We start from the raw sequence: 24418 nt of genomic DNA, 5'->3' as shown, positions 1-24418 counted from the left end.
TCAAGTGCAAAGGTGACGCAGAAGGGAGGGCGAATAGGCTGGGGAGATGAGGCTAGTCAGGGAAGGCTTCCTGGAAGGGGTGTGATTTCCGGAGGGCTTTGAAGATGGGGAGGAGGGAGTTCCAGGCGGGAGAGAGGGTGTGAGCAAGAGGTCAGTGGGGAGAGAGCCGAGAATGAGGCCCGGCAAGCAGAGAGGCAGGGCGGTGGTTTCTGGGTTTTTTTTATCTGTTTACGTGACTCCGAATGCCGTGAGCGGAAATGCCCGGCGCCGGCTCCAACCTCCCTGCCACAAGCCCGGTCTCCGCCCCTCTAGCCCCGACCCCTCTGCGGCCCGACTCTCTCCCCGCTGCCCCGGTGGCTCCGGACTCTCAGGCTCGGCCTTCCTGCCTCCGCAGCTTCTTCCTCCCTGCCCAGATCTACCCCTGCGAACCGTCCCTGAGCCAAGCGGGGCTCCGAGCGGTGACTTTCCCGCCACGTAGATATACATGTAGACACTCACGCTCGCTGCCGTGGACCTTTTCTCCTCTCTCTCTCTCTCTGCCCCTTCTGTCCCACCCTCTCCTTGAACCGTGGCCCTGGCGACCAACCAAGCTGTAGCCCTGATTCAATTTGAATGCTCTGACTAATGGCGGTTCCTGGGCCAGTTCTTAAATTTTGAGGCCAGATCCCAGGCCTAGGTTCAGCGGAAGGGAGCGCCCACCTCGGCCTCCCGGGCCGGGGACGGGAGACGTGTCTGGGGCTGGTGTCGCTGTGGACCGCGGCCCTCCGAGCATACCCAGTGCCCTCTGGGTCTCGCCTCCTCTGGGCACATCCCACCCCCGTTGACCCAACCGGGCAGGGAAAAGGACTCTGGGGGAAACTACGCTGGCGACAGAGCTGGGGCGGGGACGTGGGGGGAAATCTTCTGGCCCACAGCGGAACCCTCGGTCTGTCCGTTTGTACCCCCGGCCTGGATGTCTTGTGACTCTCGTTCGCGGCGCGGTCCAGGCTGACTCCGTTGGCAGCAAAATTCCCACGTGTTGGTTTCGGAGGCTCCGCCTCCCTCTCCCAAGCACAGCTTTGCTCCCAGAGGGATGAGCCGGTTCGGCCCAGCCTGCCACCGGCTTCGGTCCGTCTGTGTGCCCGGGCGGGGGGCAACCCCCACGTGCCATCCCCGTCTGAAGCCCTCGCGTTCGGTCCGGCGCTGGTCCCGAAGCCAGCCCTGACCACGGTTGATCCCCGGGCTGCTACGCGTGGGCATGGCTGGCTTCGTCTGCGGCTTGGGCAGGGGGCTGTGGGAGGGCGGCTGGGTGGGCTTCTCCCCGAAGAACGGTCAGTGAAGGGGCTCCCGGACGAACGATTCCGGGAGATGGGGGAGTCGAGTAGGGGCCCACCTGGGCCTCCCGGAGCCAGACAGGCTGGACCGGGATGGGTGGGACCCCGAGTCCGTCTGCCCCCCAACCTGGAACTCTCTCAGGTGGAGCTCGGGGTGAGAACTCTGAGACCGCCCCCTTCTCCGCCGCACCGAACCTCGGAAAGTCAAGTCCCGTGGGCCGGGGGTTGGTTTGAACAGGGGTTGATGTCCGTTGGTGCTGTCGTTCTTTCTAGACACGTGGACGCTTCTCTTCCTCTACACGATGCCGGGCGGGAGAACAGAGGTGGTGGCGAGGATGGGGACCCGGCTCAGCACGTAAGTGGTGGGCACCGAGAGCCAGGCCCTGGAGACCCGGGAACAATAAAAACCCGCAGCGGGTGGATGGGGCAAACTGGGAAGCAGCGGGGCCTAGCGGAAAGAACCCAGCCTGGGTTCTCATCCCGGCTCTACCTCTTTTTTTTTAATTGGTATTTGTGAGGCGCTTACTCTGTGTCAGGCACTGTATTAACTCTTGCCTGTCGTGTGACCTCGGGCAAGTAGCTCTCTGGACCTCAGCTCCCTTTTCTGCAAAATAGGGTTTAAGCGCCCATTCTCCCTCCTCCTGACACTGTCCTCAAGAAGCTTACAAGCTAATGAAGGAAACACACACTAAAGTCAATTACAGATAGGAGGAAGTAATTGAATGGCATCAATGACAGTAGTAATGATGTTTAAGTGCTTACTCTGTGCCGAGCGCTGGGGCAGATAGAAGATAATCAGGTTGGACGGGGTCCCTGTCCCACGTGGGGCTCACGGTCTAACGAATAGGTGATCGTTAATGCCGCCAGAGGTTATGAGTCCTTACCTGCGAGAGAGGGCTGGCGTGAGAGTTGGGGTATATAAGGTTGGGAAGATTAGCCAGGGAAGGCCTCCCGGCCGGGATTGTGATTCCGAGAGGGCTTTGAAGAGGGCACGGCGGATGGGAGGGGGGAGGGGGTTCCAGGCAGGAGAGAGGGCATCAGCCAGAGGTCAGAGGCGGGAGAGGCAAGCGGGAGTCACGGTGAGTACGTCTGCTTGAGAAGAATGAAGAGTGTGAGTTGGTGGCCCCTGCCAGCCCCGCCCCCGATGTCCTGTTGGGTCACGATAATCTGCCTCTCCCTGCTTCACTCTGCTGCCCAGATTATCCTTCTACAGAAACGCTCTGGGCGTATCACCCCCATCCTCAAAAAAATCTCCAGCGGTCGCCCATCAACCTTGGTATCAAGCAAAAACTCCTCTCTGTTGGCTTCGAAGCTGTCCATCACCTTGCCCCCTCCTTTCTCACCTCCCTTCTCTCCTGCTACAGCCCAGCCCGCACACTCGGCTCTTCGGCCGCTCACCTCCTCACCGGGCCTCGTGCTCGCCCGTCCCGCCGTCTACCTCTGGCCCCCGTCCCACCTCCGGCCTGGAACGCCCTCCCTCCTCACATCCGCCAAACTGGCCCACTTCCCCCCTTCAAAACCCTACTGAGGGCTCATCTCCTCCTGGAGGCCTTCCCGGACTGAGCCCCCCCTTTCCCTCCGCTCCTCCTCCCCTCCCCATCGCCCCGACTCCCTCCCTCTGCTCCGTCCCCCTCCCTGCCCCACAGCACTTGTGTATATATGTACCTATTTACTATTCTATTTCTTTTTATCAATGATGTGTGTATATCTGTAATTCTATTTATTTTGATGCCATTGATGCCTGTTTACTTTTTCGATCCCCGTATCCCCCTTTGTACACCGTGAGCCCCTTGCGGGCAGGGATCGTCTCTATTGGTTGCTCCATTGCTCTTTCCAAGCGCTAGGTACAGTGTTCTGCACGCGGTAAGCGCTTGATAAATACGATTGAATGAATATGACCACCTCCCCGACTTCAGCCCTAGGTCTCTGGGCCCCACTTCAGTCCAGCAGCCCTCCCTCCTGAGGAGAAGAGAGTGGACGAGGAGGAGGAGAGCCGATGGACTGCCTTAAGACCTGTAGGCAGGAGTTTCTGCTTGATCCAGAGAGGAGTTTCTAACCACCGAAGGTTGTTGAGGCCCGGGGTGACGTGTGTAGAGTTATTGTTTAGAAGGACGATCCAGGGAGCAGAACGAAGGTTGAGGTAGAGAGGGAGAGACAGAGGCTGGAGACAGGGAGTTCAGCCGGTGGAATTGAGATGTGACACTGGATCAGCGTGGTGATCGTCTGGGTGGAGAGCAAGGGGCAGATTCTGGAAATGCTGACAGGGTGTGGTGACGGACTAAATCTGGCAGTTAGAGAGGAGTCAAGGATAATGCCACAGTGGTGGGTCCGAGAGACGGGAAGGACGGCGGTCGTGTTATCAGCTGTGGTGGGGATGTTAGAGGAGAGGGTTTGATGGAGAAGGTGAGTTCAGGTGGGACAATACTGGTGGGACACCCAGGTAGAATATCCTGGAGGCAGGAGAAAATGCAGGACCGCAGTCAGTCGATCGTGTTTATTGAGGACTTACTGTGTGCTGAACACCGTATTAAGAACTTGGGAGAGTACATGCCGACAGTATATCAGACACGTTCCCTGCCCACAACGAGCTTACGGTCTAGAGGGGTGAGGGGTGCAGAAGAGAAAGGGGTCGGAGCCAGTGAGGCGAATTTGGGACTGGCCCGCGGAGAGGTGGTAGATGAAGTCTTGGGGGTGGATGAGTAAAAGAGGATCCATTGATTCGTTCGATTGTATTTATTAAGTGCTAACTGTGTGCAGAGCACTGTACTAGAGGCCTGGGAAAGTACAACAGAACAGTAAAGAGCGACAATCCCTGCCCTCAGTGGGATCACAGTCTAGAGGGGAAGAGAGAGACATCAATACAAATAAAATTAGAAATATACACAAGTGTCGTGGGGCCGGGAGGGCGGGTGGAAGAGCAAAGGGAGCAAGTCAGGGCGATGCGGAAGAGAGTGGGAAATGACGAAGACTGGGGTTTAATTTGGGAAGGCCTCTTGGAGGAGATGCTCTTTCAATAAGGCTCTGAAGGGGGAAGACTAACTGTCCGGCAGATTTGAGGAGAGAGGGCGTTCCAGGCCGTGGACCGGGGCTCGGCAGCGAGACGGGCGAGATCGCGGCACAGTGAGACGGGTAGCACCAGGTGAGCGAAGTACGTGGGCTGGGTTGGAGACGGAGAGGAGCGAGGTGAGGTGGGAGGGGCAAGGTGATGGAGTGCTTTAAGGTCAACGGTGAGGAGTTTCTGTTTGATACGGAGGTGGATGGGCAACCGCTGGAGGTGTTTGAGGAACGGAGAGCCCTGAGAGAGCCCTGCAGTTAAGGGGTGGGAGGCTGAGAGGTTGGAGGAGATCCAGGGGAGGACCGGGTCGGAGAAACCTAGGTTAGATCGCGTTTCCAGGAGGAAGGGTTAGGACGCAGTTCAGTCCATCGGATTTGTTGAGAAGAAGGTCATCGGCGAGTTTGGAGAGAGCTGGCTCGGGGAAGGGAAGGTGGCGGGAACCTCGTTGAAGAGGGGAGTTGGAAAATCGGGAGTGAAGGTGGGGGACACATCAGGCACGTTGGAAGTTCCATCCCTCCCCACGGTGGGCGGGTGTCCGGCGAGGGGCATCAGAGGGGCCGCTGCGAGGGACGGGCTGCGAGGCTGGCCCCTGCCGGTTGAGACACGGCCACCTCCCCGGCTTCGGCCCTAGGTCCCTGGGTAGCGCTCGGGCCCCACTTCGGTCCCGCGGCCCTCCGTCCTCCCTCCTGAAGCCTCCCAGCCCGAAGGATCCACCCCTCCCCGGCTCTGGCGACCGACCTCCCTCCTTCCCTCCCCACGTGCTCACCCCAGCCCCCCTCCTGGGCAGGAGGGACCAGCGAGCTGACAGGAGGGGAGCGGAGGGGAGAGGGGTCGGCTTAGCCCGAGCGGGCAGGGGACGGTCGGGTGCCAGCAAGGCCCCGCCACAGACCGAACCCCAGTGGTTCGCAGATCGATCCTCCCCTCTCTGGGCAGTCACTGGGAAAGGCGGTCCGGCGCCCGGGCCTCGGTCTTTAATTCCGGGCGGACGGGGTTGGTGTTCCCTAGCTCCGGAGCCGACGCTTCCTCCTCCGGATCCGTAATCGTTGCTGATCTTGCCCCTCCTTTCCGCCCCACGGATCTCTGCTCTCCCCGGCCTGGGTGGCCTAGAGAGTGACTCCGTCTGTTCCCTCTGCCCCGAACTGGGAGCCCTGGAGATAGAGCAGGGCTCGCATAACGATTATCATTAGCGATCTTCGCGATGGTAATCGTGGCGTGTGTGAAGCGCTAATCGTACGCCAGTCGATCGGTGGTATTTACTGAGAGCTTACTTTGTGCAGAGCACTGTACTGAGCACTTAGGAGAGTAGAGTTTAACAGACATTCCCTGCCCGCAGAGAGTTTACGGTCTAGAGGGGGAGACAGACGTTAATAGAAACGAATAAATTCCCTAAGTGCCGTGGGGCTGAGGGAGGGGTGAAATCCACGTGCCAGCTGAGGCGGAAGGGAGTGGGAGAGGAGGAAATAAGGGTTTGTTGGGAAAGGCCTCTTAGAGGAGTTGTGATTTTAATAAAGCTTTTAAGGTGGGGAGCGCGATCGTCTGTCGGATATGGAGGAGGAGGGAGTTCCAGGCCCGAGGCAGGATGCGGGTGAGAGATCGACAGAGAGATAGGTGAGATTCGAGGTACGGCGAGTCGATCGGCACCGGGCTGAGGACCGGGGCGCGTACTAGCTGATCAGGTGGGACGGAGTCCCCGCCCGACGGGGGGCTCGCATCCTGAGGGGGAGTAGAGATGGGCGTTCGATCCCCGTTTTGCAGGTGACGGAACAGGTCCAGGGAAGCGAAGTGAGCGACTAGTCGAAAGCCACGCAGCAGGCGGGGGCGGGATTCGAACCCAGGTCCCCCGACCCCTAGACCCGTGCTCACTGCGCTAGGCCCCGCCGCTTCTCTACTGCCCGTGGAATAGAATCGCGGGTAATACGAGGCTGGTCTTTATCCCTCCCCAGCCACCTGTGTCGCTCCCCGGCCGGGTCCAGAGCTTCTCCTCTCACTCACTCTTCCCCCATCCCCCGTCCTCCCCCCACGTCCCCAGGTGCCCCCGAGCGGCGGAGAGGACGAGGATGAGGACAGCGACAGCGATGACGACGACGTCAAGGTCACCATCGGCAACATCAAGACCGGGGCCCCTTCCTACATGTGGGTGGCTCCCAAGGGCCCGGGGGCAACAGGGAGAGCGGGGAGGGCCGGGGGGAGGGGGCGGGGGAGCCTCACCGCCCCCGTGCCTGAAATGTCACCCTTGGCGTCAGATGGAATTTAACGTGGGAGGTGTACCTGGTTGCTGCTGGCAACTGTCATCTCCCCGGTCCGGAGAAGAGGTTTTGCTGCTGCTTTTCGGTATATTTTCGGTCTTCTAAGTTTTTGGGTTGGCTCCGGAGAATGGTCCCCCTCGGTGCTCGCAGCCTCGGGGAGCGGGGGAGAGAAGGGGCCCGGGGTGTCCAGGTAAGCCGGCCGGGGCTCCGGAGGCGGGCTCTCGGCGGGGCCCCCCCGGAGAGCGGGAGGGAGGCTGCGGCCCGGCTCCCCCCGCTCCCTGGGAAGGCAGGCGGGGACCCCGGGGCCCGGGCCTGAGCACCTGGGTTCAGGGGCTCCTTTCCGGTGCCCCCTCGGGCCGCTGAAGCTGTTTCCTGCCCACGCTGGATGGCGACCACTCTTCCCTCTTGCCCTCCAGCTCTCTTCTCCACCCTTGGCCTCCTCCCCAGCCCCTCTCTGTGCGGGCGGGAGGGTGGCTGGGGCTCTACCCGCGCCGGGCCTGCCCGGGGGAGTCGGCGCCCACCCGTGCCCCGCAATAGCCGAGTCTCCTTTCTCTCTGGCCAGGGGCACCCCCATGAACCTAAACCTGAAAATGGGGAGAGGCTACGGGGCGGCGGCTTCAGGTAGGTGTGGCCGCCCCTCGCCGGGCGGGGGGTCCCGAGCGATGGGGGTGGGGGTGGCGGCCGGGCAGGCGGGAGGGAGCCAGTTCCCTGGATCCATCCCCCCCCCCCCGCCCCATCAGCGCGAGGGACTCCTACTGCAGCTCAGGGTGGCAGGCTCGGAACGGACAGCAGGAAGCGTATCTTCACCCCACTGGGGCGAGCACCCCACATCCGTCCCCACGGGAATCCGGGCAGTCGGAAACACCGGTGGGGTCTGGAGGAGTTCGGGCAGGCCCATGAATGAGTGTCCATGCTGGGTCACGGGAGGGAAAGACAGGGATGGAGAAGAAAGAGTTTGGGATGTTGGATGACCTCTTTTGGCTCACACCGGACGGAGAGTCGGGGATGGAGCGGGGAGAGTGAGGGGGGTTGGTTTTATTCAGGCATTCCGTCGTATTGACCGAATGCCTACGGTGTGCAGAGCACTGTGTTAAGCGTTTGGGACAGTGGAGTCGAACGGCAAACAGACGCGTTCCCTGCTCACGGTGAGCTTCTGGTCTAGAGGATGGCCCGTGCTGGGTCACAGGGGGAAGAATCGGGGGTGGAGAGGGAGGGAGGGTTTGGGTGGTCCATGCTGGGTCTCTGGAGGGAGAGTCAGGGAAGGTGTGGGGAGAGCGAAGGGGGGTTGGATGGGCCACGCTTGGTCACTGGAGGAAGGCTGGCGAAGACCAGGGCCCTCCTTCAGGGAGCTGCAGGCTGGACGCTAAGAGGTCACGGGCCCAGGGTTTTCCGAGTCGCGGCCAACGTCCTCGTTGCGTCCGGCCCGGTTGGCCGCCCTCAGTCGTCCCTGCTGGTCTCTCCGCCTCCTCTGGAGTTCTGGCTTCAGGTGACATTGGAGGGGGAGGAGGGAGGAAGGAAGCTCTCCCAGCGGCACCTCCCCCTACCCCCCCGCCTCCCCTCAGCCAAACTGCAGCCCAAAGGGATCGACCTGGACGCGCTGGGGAACATCAACGGCTTTCCGGTGGTGGAAGTGGATTTGGACTCGTTTGAAGACAAGCCTTGGCGGAAGCCAGGTAGGGGTCCCAGGCGAGAGGCCCGGAGCCATTCTGGAAGCGCCGCGGGTGGAGGCGGGGTGGCGTGTGGACGCGTGCGGGATCGGTGGGTCCGGGGGAGACGTGTCCGTTCATCTTGCCTCACCCCCGGGGCCCGGCCCGGTGCTCGGCGCGGAGTGAGGGCTTGTTATTTTTCCGTGAGGGCGTGTGGCGATGGGTGTTTGGAGAGAGGAGGGGAGACGAGCCTAGGCAGGGGAGCGTGTCCCCGGGCCTCTCCCCCCGCCGGCTCCAACGAGCCGGCTCCGTTGCCGCCCTCAGCTTCTCCGCCGTGGGAAGGGCGATGGGAGCATCCGGCAACCCGTGGGGCCCACGAGGCCCCGAGCTGGATTTCAGGCCTCGGGTTGGTTCATTCAATCGTATTTATTATTCAGTCGTATCTATTAAGTGCTTGCTGTTTGCAGAGGACCGTACCGAGCGCGACACGCCAAAAACGACCCTCCCCTCCACCCCCTGCTACCCAACTCGGCCGCTCTTCGCCACCCCCGTCCCTCTCAGCCCCGGTTCCGAGAGCCATGGTGGGGCTTCACACGGCTCCCCGTAAGCGGGGTCCAGATGAAAATAGTTTCTAGACCGGAAGCTCGTTGTGGACAGGGATTGTGTCGGTTGTTGGTTCTGCTGTACTCTCCCGACCGCATGGTCCAGTCCTCTGCACGCGGTAAGCGCTCAATAAATACGATCGAATGAATTGAGTGAAATGCGGCATCCAGGGGCAGAGAGCTGGGGTGCAGAGAGCCCTTGGCCTGGCTCGGGTCCCCCTCCTGCTCGGGGAGAGGTGACGGAGGCTGGACCCCTCCCAGGGGAGTGTCGTGAATTAAAAATAATGATAATTGTGGTATTCATTAAGTGATTACTACGGGCCAGGCACTCCTCTAAGCGCTGGGGTAGATACGAGGTGATGAGGTTGGACACCGTCCCTGTCCCATCTAGGGCTCACGGTCTTAATCCCCATTTTCCAGTTGAGGTAACCGAGGCACAGAGAAGTTAAATGACTTGCGCAAGGTCACACGGCAGCCGGGCGGTGGAGCCGGGATTAGAACCCAGATCCTTCTGACTCCCAGGCCCGTGCTCTATCCACCAAGCCGTGTCGCTTCCAGTAAGGGCTTTGTCCTTCCTTGCCTGGGTGGCGAGAACGCCAGGTTTCCGAACCGTGACGGTGCCCCCTCTCCCGCGGGGCTTCGGGGGCATTCCTGACCTGTGCCCGAGCGGGAACGATGGACCAGTCAACCAATCCTGGGGGTGGATTGAGTGCCTACTGTGTGCAGAGCACTGGGCCCCTCCCTCCTCCAGAACGACACCCGGCAGGGGAGGGGCCGGGACGCAGCGCGGTAGAGCCAGAAGCAGCACCTGGGGCCCCTGGCTGCCTTCCACACCCTGCTGGCCTTCTTGGGGGAGAGACAGGAGAGATGCGAGAGACACAAGAGAGATGTTTTGTTTGTTTTATGATACTTGGTAAGCGCTTATTATACGTCAAACACTGTAGGCCCAAGCCAATTAGGTCAGACCCGGTCCCCGTCCCGCGTGGGGCTCACCACGGTCTTAGATAGGAGGGAAAACAGGTATCGAATCCCCATTTTATTCATTCATTCATTCAATAGTATTTATTGAGCGCTTACTATGTGGCCAGCACTGTACTAAGCGCTTGGAATGGACAACAGATAGAGACAATCCCTGCCCATCGACAGGCTCACAGTCTCATCGGGGGAGACGGACGGACAAAAACAATAATAAATAGAATCAAGGGGATGGACACCTCATTTCCAAAATAAATAGGGTAATAAAAATATTTTACAGTTGAAGACACTGAAGGCACAGAGAAGTGAAGTGATTTGGCCCAGGTCACACAGCGAGCAATTGGCAGAGCAGTTGCCAGAGCTGGGATTAGAACCCAGGCCCTCTGACTCCAGGCCCACACTTATCAGCTGTGTGACTGTGGGCAAGTCACTTCACTTCTCTGGGCCTCAGTTCCCTCATCTGGAAAATGGGGATGAAGACCGTGAGCCTCACGTGGGACAACCTGATTACCCTGTATCTCCCCCAGCGCTTAGAACAGTGCTCTGCACATGGTAAGCGCTTAACAAATACCAACATCATTATTATTATTATTATTATTATTACTAGGCGACTCTCCAAGTGAGAGACTTCACCCCAAGGAACCTCCTTCCCGTCCCTCCTCCAGTCATTCGATTCATTCAATAGTATTTATTGAGCGCTTACTATGTGCAGAGCACTGTACTAAGCGCTTGGAATGGACAAATGGGTAACAGATAGAGACAGTCCCTGCCCTTTGATGGGCTTGCGGTCTAATCGGGGGAGACAGACACAAACAATAGCAATAAATAGAATCAAGGGGATGAACATCTCATTCGGGGGCCGGGTCACGTACGGGCGGGCTCCAGTGCGGTGGTGGTGGGTTCAAGGGGGGAGAGGGTTGGGGTAGGGCCTCGGGGAACGGCACCCCAGGGGTCTGCTGGCTGCGTTTCAGGCGCCGACCTTTCCGATTACTTCAACTACGGCTTCAACGAGGAGACGTGGAAAGCGTACTGCGAAAAACAGCGGCGGCTGCAGCTGGGCCTGGACCCCTCGCCGCCCGTCAGCACGGAGAACAAAATCACGGTAGGGCCTGGGCGGGCGAGGGCGGGGGGCTGGAAGCACTTGGCGGGGGCGGAGGGTCACCGGCGGGGGGACAGAGTGAACGCGGCCCAGCGTCGCTCGGCTCCATCAGCGACCGACCCTAATTAAGCGCCCCATCAGCCGGGGGACGTGGGTTCTAATCCTGGCTCCGCTGCGCGCCTGCTGGGCAAGTCACTTGTCTGTGCCTCAGTTTTCTCCTCTGTAAAATGGAGATTCAACACCCGTGGTCCCTCCCGCTTAGACCGTGAGCGCCACTTGGGACGGGGACCGGGTCCGACCTGATTATCTTGTATCTACACCAGCACTTAGTACAGCGCTTGACGCGTAGCAGGTGCTGAACACCTCCATCGTGATTATGATTCCGCTTCCTTTGGGCCCCCCGAAGATTCTGGGGGGTCGAAGGAGGGGGCCCATGGGATGGCTCCTTAGGGAGGAGCCCAGCGGCAGAAAGTTGACCGACTCCCTGGGAGAGAAGCAGCGTGGCTCGGTGGAAAGAGCTCGGTGGCTTGGGAGTCAGAGGTCGTGGGTTCCAATCCCGGCTCCGCCGCTTATCAGCTGCGTGACTCTAGGCAAGTCACTTAACTGCTCTCTGCCTCGGTTACCCCATCTGTAAAATGGGGATAAAGACCGTGAGCCCCACGTGGGACAACCTGATCACCTTGTATCCTCCCCAGCGCTTAGAACAGCCCTTTGCACATAGTAAGTGCTTAACAGATGCCATCATTATTGTTATCATCATCCCGAGTCTGTGGGTCCGGATGGCCGCCTGCAGCCCCTGGCCGCAACTTCCCGCTGGCCCTCCGGGAAAGGGGAAAATGGGTCTGAGAGGCAGAGGGAGGGGGGAACCCCCCCGGACCACCCCTGCAGCTCGCGGCTTTCTCTGCCCCCCGCCCCCCCACTCAGGTGCAACAAGGCCGGACCGGCAACGCGGACAAGGAGCCCGAGAACGTCGTCATCAAAACCGAGTTCAAGACGGACTTCGTGGCCCTGGTTGGGGGCCGGGTGAAGGCCGGGCCACCCCCGAACCGGTGAGGAGCTGGGGCGGGCCGGACCGGACCGGGGGAGCCCGAGGCCTCCTGCCTTTTAGCGACACCTCCCCCTGCCCCCGCCTGCCTCGGCCCCCGAGGCTGGGAGAACGGCTCCTGTGAGTGCAATCCTCCTGGCTGCGGGTGGGTGGTCGGCGGTAGGTGACCGGGAGGCGGGGAAATTCCTCCTCCAGAGCCCTGCCGCGGGGCAGTCCGGGCTGAGCGCCGCACCGAGGAGGCAGTCGGGAGGGGGCCGGCAGTCCGGTTTGTCCCGGCCCTGAGGGTGTCTCTCTGGAAAGACGGGACGATATGATCCATCCTGACTGGGACGCTTCCCTGTGGTTCTCCGTGACCAAGAAGGAGTTAGAGGAGACACGAGTCCCCTGAGCACCCCCCTCCTTATCTTTGGCCCCGTCCCATGCTGTATGCCCTGGGTTCGAGGGGTTTGCGGGGCCCAGACTGAGCACGGACTGAGCCTTCCCTAGTGCGGAGGTGAGAGCGGTCGTGAGTCCGGCGTGGGGCCGGACGGACGCCGCACTCACACACCTGACGGAGAGACACCGGCGCACGTACGCCCGCCCGTCCTCCCACCCACCTCCCAAAAAAGTGGCTGACGTGACACCATCCTAGAACCGAATCACAAGGGCCAGTAAACCGGGAAAATTTTCACCCGTAAATCTAGAGTCGGAACTCAGGCTAAGAGGGGTTTGTAGAGCCCGGGGGAGGAGAAGGGGCTGTCGGGGAGGAGGAGGAGGAGGGCATTTGCATAGGTTGGGGAGAGGGGAGCGGCACGGTCTGAGGCAGGGAGGGCGGGGGCCGGGGCAGTTGGGACGGGGGCAGAGACGGGGACGGAGTAGGGGCGTCGGCCACGATGGGGCTGCTGCTTTGACTGGCGGTGGTTGAAATAAGCCCTCAGGGAGACAGCAATGGGGACGTTCACGTGCACAAGGAGGTGAGAGGAAGATTCCTCCAATCTCCCGCCACAAGAGAGTTTCCACCTCTGGTTGGGGTTTCTCTCCAACTGTGGGGCTCTCTTCCTCAGAACACTGGGGTCTCTAACTGGGGGGGAGTCTCTGTCTCTGACTGTGGAGGTCTCTCTGCTGTCAACTGAAGGGATCTTTCGCTTCTGATAGTTGGGGGTCTCTCGGCCTCAGTGGCGGAGGCCGGATCTCTGACTCCAACTGTGGGCATCTCTAGCCTCTGATCCCTGGGGCTCCTCTGACTGTGGGAGTCTTCCTGCTGGAGGAGTCATTCATTCAATAGTATTTATTGAGCGCTTACTATGTGAGAACGCTGGACCAAGCGCTTGGAATGGACAGCTCGGCAGCAGATGGAGACAATCCCTGCCCAACGACGGGCTCACGGTCTAATCGCAGGGTCCCTCTAACTCTGGGGAGATCTCACCGATGGTAGGGGGTGGAGTGTGTGTGTCGCGTGTCTGTCGGTCTGCCTGTCCCGGTGGGGCAGTTGGAAGGAGAGTGGGGGAGCAAAGAATTCTTCGCTGCCCGGCGGGAGCCCTGACCGGACCCGGCTTCCCCTCTCCGCTTCTCCCTCTAGGAAGCTGGGCGGGACCATCGACGTGATTGGCGGGCAGGCGGGTACCATCCGCCGCGTGGAGGGGCGCCGGCGGGACAAGCACGCCTCGGAGGAGAACCCCATCCAGGTGAGAAGCAGCGTGGCTCAGTGGAACGAGCACGGGTTTAGGAGTCAGAGGTCGCGGGTTCGGATCCCAGCTCTGCTACCTGTCCGTTGTGTGACTTTGGGCAAGTTCATTCAATTCATTCATTCAATAGTATTTATTGAGCGCTTACTATGTGCAGAGCACTGTACTAAGCGCTTGGGATGAACAAGTCGGCAACAGATAGAGACGGTCCCTGCCCTTCGACGGGCTCACGGTCTAATCGGGGGAGACGGACGGACGAGAACGATGGCAAGAAACGGAGTCGAGGGGAAGAACATCTCGTAAAAACAATGGCAACTAAATAGAATCAAGAAGGCAAGTCACCTAACTTCTCGGTTACCCTGTCTGTAAAATGGGGGTTAAGACTGTGAGCCTCACGTGGGACGATCCGATTACCCCGTATCTACCCCAGCGCCTAGAATAGTTGCTTGGCACATAGTGAGCGCTTAACAAATACCAACATTAGTATTATTACAGAGAACCGAGCTGCTCTCACCCCTGTCCCACCTGCTGCTGCCTCCCACAACCAAGCCTCCGCTGCGCCCTAGGTGCCCTAGCCCTGTAGCGGTTGACAATCCTGCCCCCCACCGAGTGATATCCCTAGATTCCGGCCCCAAGATGTCACCCAGGCCCAGGTCCATCTGGCGCCTAGTCAGCGGAACGTCCCGGAACCTTCTTCCCTTCCAGCTTGTCCAGAGCTCGGGACCGTCCCGTTTCCGGGACCGGTTCCCGGGCCCTTCCCAGAGATGGCCCTTCCCGATTTTGTATGAGGGACCCCACCTTGCCTGCCCTCCTCCACCCTGCCAAGCAATCATTCGGTCAGTGGTATTTATTGAGCATTCACCATATGCAGAGTGCTATACTGAGCGTTTGGGCAAGTACATTACAGTAGAGTGGGTGGACACGATCCCCGCCCTCCATTTATTCTGTTGATGAGATGTACGTCACCCTGATTCTATTTATTTGCTATTGTTTTAATGAGATGTTCTTCCCCTCGATTCTATTTATCGCCATTGTTCTTGTCTATCCGTCTCCCCCGATTAGACTGTAAGCCCGTCAAAGGGCAGGGTCTGTCTCTATCTGTTACCAATTTGTACATTCCAAGCGCTTAGTACAGTGCTCTGCACATAGTAACCGCTCAATAAATACTACTGAATGAGTGAATGAAAGGGACTTATAGTTTGCTGGATCTAGAGCACTGTACTGAGCACTTGGGAGAGTGCAATACTATAGAGTTGGTAGGTGGAGTCCCCCAGTGGATTGCGCATGACCCTGGGAGTCAGACCTGAGTTCGAATCCCAGCTCCGCGACTTGTCTGCTCTGTGACCTTGCACGAGTCGCTTCACTTCTGGGGGCCTCAGGTACCTCATCTGTAAAATGGGGATTGAGACTGTGAGCCCCGTGTGGGACCACGACTGTGTCCAACCCCATTTGCTTGTATAATAATAACGATATTTAAGTGCTTACTCTGTGCCAAGGACTGTTCTAAGCGCTGGATTAGATACAAGATAAACAGGTTGTCCCGCATGGGACTCGCAGTCATTTTCCAGATGAGGTAACTGAGGCACAGAGAAGTGAAGTCTTGCCTTTATTGCCATTGTTCTTGTCTGTCCGTCTCCCCCGATTAGACTGAAGCCCGTCAAAGGGCAGGGACTGTCTCTGTTACCGATTTGTACGTTCCAAGCGCTTAGTACAGTGCTCGGCGCATAGTAAGCGCTCAATAAATGCTACTGAATGAACGAATGAAGTCGCCCAGCTGACAAGTGGCAGAGCCGGGATTCGAACACACGATCTCTGGCTCTTTCCACTATCTCCCCATGTCTGGCACATAGTAAGCGCTTAACAAATGCCACATTTATTATTGTTGTTGTTCTTATGGACCTTACTTGCCCTCAAGGAGCTTACAGACGAGTAGGGAAAACCGTCAGGGAAAGCCAGAGAGAAGGACGGGGACATAAATGGGGTGGGGCTGGAGGTGGGTGAAGGTCAGAGGGCTCGCGGTACAGAGCCAAGTGAATAGGTGACGTAGAAGGGAGGGAAGATAGGCTGGGGAGATGAGAAGAGAGTCGGGGAAGGCTTCCTGGAGGAAGCGTCATTTCAGGAGGGCTTTGAAGACGGGAAGACAGGTGGTCTGCCAGACGTCGAGGCATCTCCAGAGAGAAAAGGTCGGAGCCAGGGGTTGATGGCAAGAGAGACGAGGGTGAAGGTCAGGTTGGCCTTAGAGGCGTGAAGGGTGCAGGCTGGTTGTAGAAGGAGATCGGCGAGGTAACGTGGGTGCGGGGGAGCAAATTGAACTCCTTAAAGCCGCCGATGAGAAGTTTCTGTCTGATGCGGAACCGAGTGGAGGTTTTTGAGGAGGGGAGGGAGCGGGGCAGAGACGAGGGCGGCGCAGGGAGTCGCGGCGGCCCCAGTCGGCGCGTTAGCCACCGTAGTCCCTGGAGGCCACCCGGCCACCCGGTTGAACTGTCCTGTGGTGCCCATTAACTGATGGGCCCAGAGTGGAAAATGGAAGCCCCGCTTCTGTTGGGGGTGGGGGTGGGAAGCAACCTCTGGCGTAAAGCCCCGAGGGGTTTCTGCGACGAGCGGGTTGCCCTGAGCCTCCCTTGGCGGGCAAGGTAGGAGGCACAAGCCAAGTGGCACCTGCCCCCCCGCCTTCCCCGGCCCTTTGGTTCTCATCAGCTGGGCCGGGACGCCAGAGAAATCGTGTGACTTAGTGGAAAGCACACAGGCCTGGGACTCGGGAGTCCCGGGTCCCGATCCTGGCTCTGCCGCTTGCCTTCTGTGCGACCTAGGATAAGTCACTTCACTTCTTTGGGCCTCAGGTTCCTCATCTGTAAAATGGGGATCGATACCCATTCTCCCTCCCACTCAGACTGGGAGCCCCAAGCGGGACAGGGACCGAGTGCGACCTGACGATCCAGCGTCTGCCTCATAGTGGGAGCACAGTAAGCGCTTAATAAATGCCGAAACTGTGACTGGCCTTGCCGGCCGACCCCCAGCCGACCCCCCGCCCAGGCCTCTCCATCTCTTCCCCCTGCTTCCGCTGCTTCTGCTCGGGAGGCAGTGTGGCTTGGTGGAAAGAGCGTGGGCTTGGGCGGTCATGGGTTCGGATCCCAGCTCTGCCGCTTGTCAGCTGTGTGACTGTGGGCAAGTCGCTTCTCTTCTCTGTGCCTCAGTTCCCTCATCTGGAAAATGGGGATTAAGACTGTGAGCCTCACGTGGGACAACCTGATTACCCTGTATCTCCCAGTGATTAGAACAGTGCCCTGCACATAGTGAGCGCTTAACAAATACCAACGTTATCATCGTTATTATCATTCTCCCCATCCAGGTCCTCGGAGAGCACGGCAGCAAGCCCCAGCCTTCCCCGCAGCCGCAGCCCCAGCCGGCCCAGCCCCAGCAGCCCCCACAGCAGCAGCCCTTCGTCCCCCCGGCGGCGGGACCCCCGCCCCCGCCTCTGGCCGGTCCCCCCCCGCCTCACTTCCTCCATCCTCCGCCCCCGTCGGTTCCGGCCGTGCCGCCCCCGCTGCACCCCCCGGGTAAGTGTCCGGTCGGTGGCCGGAGTTTGGGAAGAGTCGGGTCGCTCGCCCCCCATCTCCGGATCCTCCCGCCTCTCTTGGGCGGAGTTGGTCGTAGCAAGGGATGGGGAGTGGGTGGGATGGTGGACGGGGTGAAGCCAGGGTGACCGAGCGCCTGTTGGGATCAGAACCCCGTGCTGGGCCCAGGGGAAGGGGCAGAGGGAGCAGAAGGAGGATGAGGAAGGACACCTGAACCCTCTGTCCCCGAGGGGCAGGAAGACACGTAGCCACCATCTCCCACGTGCACACAAACGGCTGCAGACATAGACGCACCCAACACCGTCCACACAGACACCGATAGATACAGGAAGTTTTCGCCACCCTCTCACACACAGACACTGTCACAGATACTGACACTATCACACACACACACACACGCACACAAATAGAAGCCGATGCAGACCAGAACAGACTCGGGCGGATACGGCCTCGTCAGGCGCACGCCAAAGAACACGGGCACACCCGGGGCCGTCTCCACCGTCAGAAATCACACAAATGGACGCACGGGCGCTCAGACCGTCGGGCGAACGTGGCTACGGGCCCGCACGGACGCCGGGATGCGCGCACGTGGGCGGAAACGGTCACCCACGGTAGGAGGCAGGGCTGGACGTTGCCATCGCTGAACCAGAAGTGACCCTGTCAGGGTGGTGGCGGGGCGTTGGCCGTGGACCCAGATGGAAACTTCCACCTGTTCCCGGCCAGTGCGGAGAAGAGCCGTCGCTACGGAATACCGGCCTCTCGGCGGTCCCGCTGCCGGGCGGGGTGAGACACGACCCCGGAACGTGCGACCGTCCTGTCTAGCTGGGGATGTCTGGTCTCCTCACCCCGATAAGCACTTGCAGCCGCTCCGCTCGGTTCCATTCCCCCGCTGACCCACAGTCCGTCGATTCGAGCTGAAAGGGAACGGAGAGGCCTAGCTCAACCTAGCCTAGCCCGGGGTGGTCTTTTGTATTTGTCAGCTGTGTGACTGCGGCCAAGTCACTTGACTTCTCTGTGCCTCAATTCCCTCATCTGGAAAATGGGGATGAAGACTGTGAGCCTCACGAGGGACAATCCGATGACCCCGTATCTCCCCCAGCGTTTAGAACGGTGCTCTGCACGTAGTAAGCGCCTAACAAATACCGGCATTATTACTATTATTATTGTATTTGTGTTTCTGGGCAGCACGAGCCTGACGATTTTAAGGCAGTGGTAGAGGAGGCCCCGTCAAATCAATCACTGATATTTATCGCGTGTCTAACATTGTCATATTTGCAGAGCGCTTACTGTGTGCAAATCACTGTACTGAGCGCTTGGGAGAATACAGTATAGCCACAAGCAGACACGTTCCCTGCCCACAGCGAGCTCACAGTCTTCAGTGACAAGAGCCCGGGCTTGGCAGTCAGAGGTCATGGGTTCGAATCCCGGCTCCGCCACTGTCAGCTGCGTGACTGTGGGCAAGTCGCTTCGCTTCTCTGGGCCTCAGTTCCCTCATCTGGAAAATGGGAATTAACTGTGAGCCTCACGTGGGACAACCCGATGACCCTGTATCTCCCCCAGCGCTTAGAACAGTGCTCTGCACAGAATAAGCGTTTAACAAATACCAACATTATTATTATTATTAGAGGGGGAGATAGGCTTGCGCTTACTAAAGCATTTGGGAGCGTAGAATAGAATTGCAAGACAAGTTTCCCTGCCTTTGAGGAGCTTCCTCTGCACCCGAACCGCCCTCGCCCCCCTTCTGTTGCCATCGGACCCCTCTCTTAGGGCCCCGAGGGTCCCGGGGAAATAGTGGGCACTTGGAGGAAGCCACCAAGATGTCACCCGGGGTGGAGCGGGAGAGGCCTGGGGCGGGGGCCTGAAACTGGCCAGGGCTTCTGGCTTCGCTCGTGGGAGATGGGGCTCGGGGCCGGGCCCTTCCCAACTAGAGGCCAGCGGTGCTGGGAACGTGGGTTACGATGGGGGAGCATCCGCCCCCACTGTCTCCCCCTGCCCCCTCCCCAGCCCCGGAGGTGGTATTTATTGAGCGCTTACTGCGTGCAGAGCACTGCAGGACTTTGGTGGTGCCGGCCTTCCCCGCCCGCCGCCGCCGGTCTCCTGCCCCTCCCTTAATGTGTCTTCTCTCCCCAGGTTTGCCGCCCCCCGGACCCATCCCAGGTAAGTCCAGCGCGGCTCAGTGGCAAGAGCCCGGGCTTGGGAGTCAGAGGTCACGGGTTCGAATCCCGGCTCTGCCACCTGTCAGCTGTGTGACTATGGGCGAGTCGCTTCACTTCTCCGGGCCTCAGTTCCCTCATCTGGAAAATGGGGATTAAGACTGTGAGCCTCACGTGGGACGACCTGATGACCCTGTGTCTCCCCCAGCACTTAGAACGGTGCTCTGCACATAGTAAGCGCTGAACGAATACCAACGTTGTTATTATTAGCGTGGCTCAGTGGAAAGGGCACGGGCGTGGGAGTCAGAGGTCATGGGTTCGAATCACGGCTCTGTCAGCTGTGTGACTCTGAGCAAGTCACTTCACTTCTCTGGGCCTCAGTTCCCTCATCTGGAAAATGGGGATTAAGACTGTGAGCCTCACATGGGAAAACCTGATTCCCCTGTATCTCCCCCAGCCAGTGCTTAGAACAGTGCTCCGCACATGGTAAGCGCTTACCAAATACCAACATTATTATTATTAAGTCCCCAGCAGTGTTTATGGTAATCAGTCTATCAATCAGTGGTGTTTGGTGGCCGCTTACGGTGTGCAGAGCGCTGTACTGAGGGCTTGGGAGAGTCCAGTACAGCAGAGTTAATAATAATCATGTTGGTATTTGGTAAGCACTTATTATGTGCAGAGCACTGTTCTAAGCCCTGGGGGAGATACCGGGTCATGAGGTTGTCCCACGTGAGGCTCACAGTTAAGCCCCTTTTTCCAGGTCACTGAAAATGAGGTCACTGAGGCACAGATAAGTGACGTGACTCGCCCGGTCACCCAGCTGCCAGGTGGCGGAGCCGGGATTCGAACCCATGACCTCTGACTCCCAAGCCCGGGCTCTTTCCACTGAGCCGCGCTGCTTCTCTGGAGTTGGTAGACAGTCCCTCCCCACAAGGAGCTGACAGTCTAGTGGAGGAGTTTACGGGGAGGGGAACCAACCGAGTGTAAGGATGAGTAGCTGGGTGGGGTGAGTATCGAGGTGCTGAACGGGTGAGGCGTCACGTACGTAGGCGCCGCAGAAGGGAGGGAGAATAGAGTAGGGTGAGGAGAGGTTAGTCACGGAACGCTTTCTGGAGGAGATGGGGTTTCATTCCGTCATTCAGTGGTATTTATTGAGCGCTTCCTGTGTGCAACGCACTGTACTGAATGCTTGGGGGAGTACAGTGCAACAACAAGCCGACACATTCCCTGCCCAGGACAAGAGGGCTTTGTCGGGCTGTGGAGATGGGGCAGGTGGTGGGCTGTTGGGTGTGAAGGGGGAGGGTGTTCCAGGCCAGAAGGGGAGTGGGAGGTCCGCTTCTCAGCGCCCAACTCCCCTGGGCGCGGGTGCGGAGAGGACCGGGGGTGGCCCCACGGTTGGGGGGGGGGGGGGGGAGTGTGGCCAGGGAGCCGAGAAAAGCCCTAAAGAGGGGCCATTTCTGGCTCTGGCCACCCACCCATCTGTGCCCTCAGCTCCCCCGTCCAAGTCGGAGAAGCGGCGTGGTCTAGTGGAAAGAGCAAAGGACAGGGAGTCGGAGGATCTGGGTTCGAATCCCTACTCCGCCACCTGCCTGCTGGGTGACCTTGGGCGGGTCCCTTCACTTCTCTGTGCCTCCATTCCCTCCTGGGTAAAGTAGGGACTGAGCAACCATTGTCCTCCCCCTTAGACTGTGAGCCCCATGTGGGACAGAGATTGGGTCCGATCTCACTGCCTACTATCTACCCCAGCGCTTAGCGTGATTCTTAGCACGGTGCTTAGCAAATCCCGTGATTGCTATGATTACTGGGTCTGCTCCAGGGCCAGAGAAGGGAGGGAGAGAGCAGCGTTGAAGAGAAAGTTGGGGTGGGGGTGGCGGGGTTGAAGGGGAAGTTGGGGTGCAGGGAGAGACGTGGCGCCGGGAATGGGAAAGGGATCCTCCGAGTCCGAGACCCGCCACGTGCAGACCTCCGCTTCCGCAGGGGAAAGCGGGAGGGAAGGGCCCATGTGGTGGATCAGCAGCACCCTGGGTGGGTTTCTTTCAAGAGGGACAGGCTCTTCGGACAGACAGGCAGACAACCATCCGTGCTGGGGGGTCCGGCATTGACCCCACCCGGAGGCGAGGCGCTGGTCCGGATGCCCACCGGCATCATTCTGGGCATCATTCTGGGCATCATTCGGCGGCCTCTCGGGAGATGCTCCCTGCCTCTCGCTTAGGAGGGCTCCCCTTCCTCCCTCTTCCTCCCTCTTCCCCTGTGCTGCTGGCCCTGCCCTGGCTCTGCCCTGAGTCCCGGCTTCCTTTCGCAGGCTTGTTCCCACCGCCTCTGGCTCCTCCGCCTGCCCTCCTCATCCCGACGCTGGACGGGTAAGAGGGGGCCCTTTGCGGGGGCGGCGTGGGAGCTGGGGCCGCCTGGTAGTGGCGTGGAAGGGACCTCTGGCCCGTTAACTCCTCTCACCGCTCTGGATCTCCTAGGGTCTGCTATTTCAGTGTGTGGGAGGTCCCTTTGTTCCTCCTCCCCTCCCTTCTTTTTCTCTGTCCTTTTTTTATATTTGTTAAGCGCTTACTATGTGCAGAGCACTGTTCTAAGCGCTGGGTCAGATACAGGCTGATCTGGTTGTCCCATGTGGGGCTCACAGTTTTTTTAATCCCCATTTTACAGATGAGGGAACTGAGGCACAGAGAAGTTAAGTGACTTGCCCAAGGTCACCCAACTGACAAGTGGCAGAGCTGGGGATTCTTCTCCTTCCCCTTCCTCTCCCCTTCTTCTCCCTCCTCCCTCGTCTCTTCCTTCTTCTCTTCCTTCTCCTCTCCTTTTCCCTCTTCCTCCTCCTTCCCTTTCTCGCCATTGCTCTGCTCGTGTCCTCCCTCAAAAGACTCCTCCCTTTGGCTCGTTGGGATCAAACCCCAACCTATGGATGGGCACCAGGCTGGCCTGGATTATCTTTGGATGTGGATTATCCGTGCCCGCCTCTCCCGGCGCCCTGTTGGGAGCAGATGGCCGCGAGCTGGCGATGGCAGGACAGCCAGCCACGGGTGACTCAGTTGAGGGGTGGTGGGGCCAGTTGGAGGGTACTGGAGCTGTTCCTGCCCCTGGCCTGGGTACCTCTCTAGTGCTGGCTGTAGATGGGGGATAGGGTTTTAAGCACACAGGACACAGGGCCCAGATCCAAGAGGCACAGCTCGACTGGCCAGAACTCCTCCCCTCACCGTGACATCCCAGGCCTCTAGCTTCTTGGCCACGACCTGCCCACGAGGCTCCCTTGCCCCTGGAAGTCAGCGGGGTGGCCCAAATTGAGCTCCTGCTAGCCATGGGAGGCCCAGCCAGCCCCTCAGCGGGACATGGGGACACAATCAGGGTCATCTGTCACGGAGGGGGCCCTAGTTCTGTCTGCGGGCCACTGCGGAGAGTTACTGCTTTCTGTGTTCCTTCCACAGGCAGCCCACCAGCTACAACAACCGCCAGCCACCCCCCTTTGGCTACAGCTCTGCGGGTAAGCGCTGGGGCGGACCTCCGCCACCGCTATTCCCGTACCTGGTGGGGGGCTGTGGGGTCGGAGGCAGGAATGTGTGTGCGTGTGGAAGAACGAGGCTGTTTCTCGTGCGTGTGAGCGGGAGTCTCGGCTGTCTAGTGAGTGTGCGTGTGCGTGCAGGGAGGGGGGTGGACAAAGCTGTGTGTATATGAGTATACCGTACCTCGATCTCCTCTCTCTCGCCCGCCGACCTCTCCCCCACATCCTACCTCTGTCCTGGAACGCCCTCCCTGCTCATATCAGACAGATGATTGCTCTCCCCCACTTGAAAACCTTACTGAAGGCACGTCTCCTCGAAGAAGCCTTCCCTGACAAAACCCTCTTCTCCCACTCCCTTATGCCCCGCTCTCACTTGCTCCTTCATTCATCCTCCTTCCCGGCCCCACTGCGCATATGTATGAATCTGTATAGATCTGTTATTTATCTATTTATTCTAGTGTCTGTCTTCCCCTCTAGACCGTGAGCTCACTGTGGGCAGGAACGTGTCTACTTGTTATTGTACTCTCCCAAGCACTTAGTTGAGTGCTTTGCACCCAGTAAAGGCTCAATAAATACGATTGAGCGAATGAATGGAAGTGAGTGTGGGAGAAGGGGACAGGCCTGTGTGTTGGGTGGGAGATAGGGCTGTGTGTCTGTGAGTTTTGGGGGCGAGACAAGGTTGATTGTGGGGTGAGACAAGGCTGGGTGACTATGTGGGAGGGGGTGAGATAATGTGGTGGGGGCAAGACAAGGTTCTGTGTCTTTGGGTGAGTCTGGGGAGAGAAGACTGGGTGTACGGGTGTGGAGGCAGGTGTGTAGTGGGGCGTGGTGCTATCCGGCGTCTGGGTGCCCACCGAGGCCGTCATCACCAGCCTGTCCCTTCCTCTCCCTGCCGGACTTCTCCGATAGTCCCGGGGGTCTCCAACATCTGCGTCCCGTGGACCCCTCAAGCCCCCGCAACCTCCCCCTTCCCTACACTGTAAGCTTTTTGAGGACAGGGATCATGCCTACCGACTGAGGCTGTCAATCAGTAGTATTTATTGAGTACTACTGTATGCAAAAGATTGCATTAAACGCATGGGAGAGTACAAGGGAGTTGGTAGATACAATCCCTTGTTCTCAAGGAGCTTACAGTCTAGCAGAGGAGAAAATAAAATAAGTAAAAGGAAGCAAGCCAGCATAAAAATATGGTCATAAATTCATTCATTCCATCATCTGTTGAGCGTTTACTGTGCAGAGAACTGTATTAAGGGCTTGGGAGAGTACAATGTAGCAGTAATCAGCACATTCCCTGCCCACGATGAGCTTGCAATACAGAAGGGGAGCCAGACATTAATATAAATAAATTACTGTAAATAAGTAAGTTATGCAGGAAGGAGAAGGGAGGCTAATTCCCAAGTTTCTAGATTCATGGAAGTGTTGCATAATGATAGTATTTGTTAAGCGTTTACTACGTGCCCAGCACCGTACTAAGCGAGGGGTAGATACAAAATCATCGGGTCACGCTTGGGGCTCACGGTCCAAGTAGGAGGGAGAACAG

The 24418-nt window shown here is 58.9% G+C and overlaps 1 protein-coding gene across 3 annotated transcripts in view; it reads left to right on the top strand.

Moving 5' to 3' along the window:
• LOC107546884 (pre-mRNA 3'-end-processing factor FIP1-like) overlaps positions 1-24418 on the top strand; it is a 37287-nt gene that overhangs the window by 5033 nt on the left and 7836 nt on the right. For all 3 annotated transcript variants that reach the window (XM_029067056.2, XM_029067057.2, XM_029067055.2), the window contains exons 3-13: positions 1587-1668; positions 6398-6501; positions 7177-7235; positions 8177-8287; positions 10809-10939; positions 11861-11985; positions 13540-13645; positions 16995-17202; positions 19351-19377; positions 21676-21733; positions 22805-22860. In XM_029067056.2, coding sequence (XP_028922889.1) covers positions 1587-1668; positions 6398-6501; positions 7177-7235; positions 8177-8287; positions 10809-10939; positions 11861-11985; positions 13540-13645; positions 16995-17202; positions 19351-19377; positions 21676-21733; positions 22805-22860 — 1067 coding nt within the window. The remainder of the gene's footprint in view (positions 1-1586; positions 1669-6397; positions 6502-7176; positions 7236-8176; positions 8288-10808; positions 10940-11860; positions 11986-13539; positions 13646-16994; positions 17203-19350; positions 19378-21675; positions 21734-22804; positions 22861-24418) is intronic.

This window comes from Ornithorhynchus anatinus, chromosome 6 (genome assembly GCF_004115215.2).
Source record: "Ornithorhynchus anatinus isolate Pmale09 chromosome 6, mOrnAna1.pri.v4, whole genome shotgun sequence".
In the NCBI taxonomy this organism is placed as follows: domain Eukaryota; kingdom Metazoa; phylum Chordata; class Mammalia; order Monotremata; family Ornithorhynchidae; genus Ornithorhynchus; species Ornithorhynchus anatinus.
Note: the sequence above shows the minus strand (reverse complement) of the source record. Positions and strands in the feature narration are given on the sequence as shown.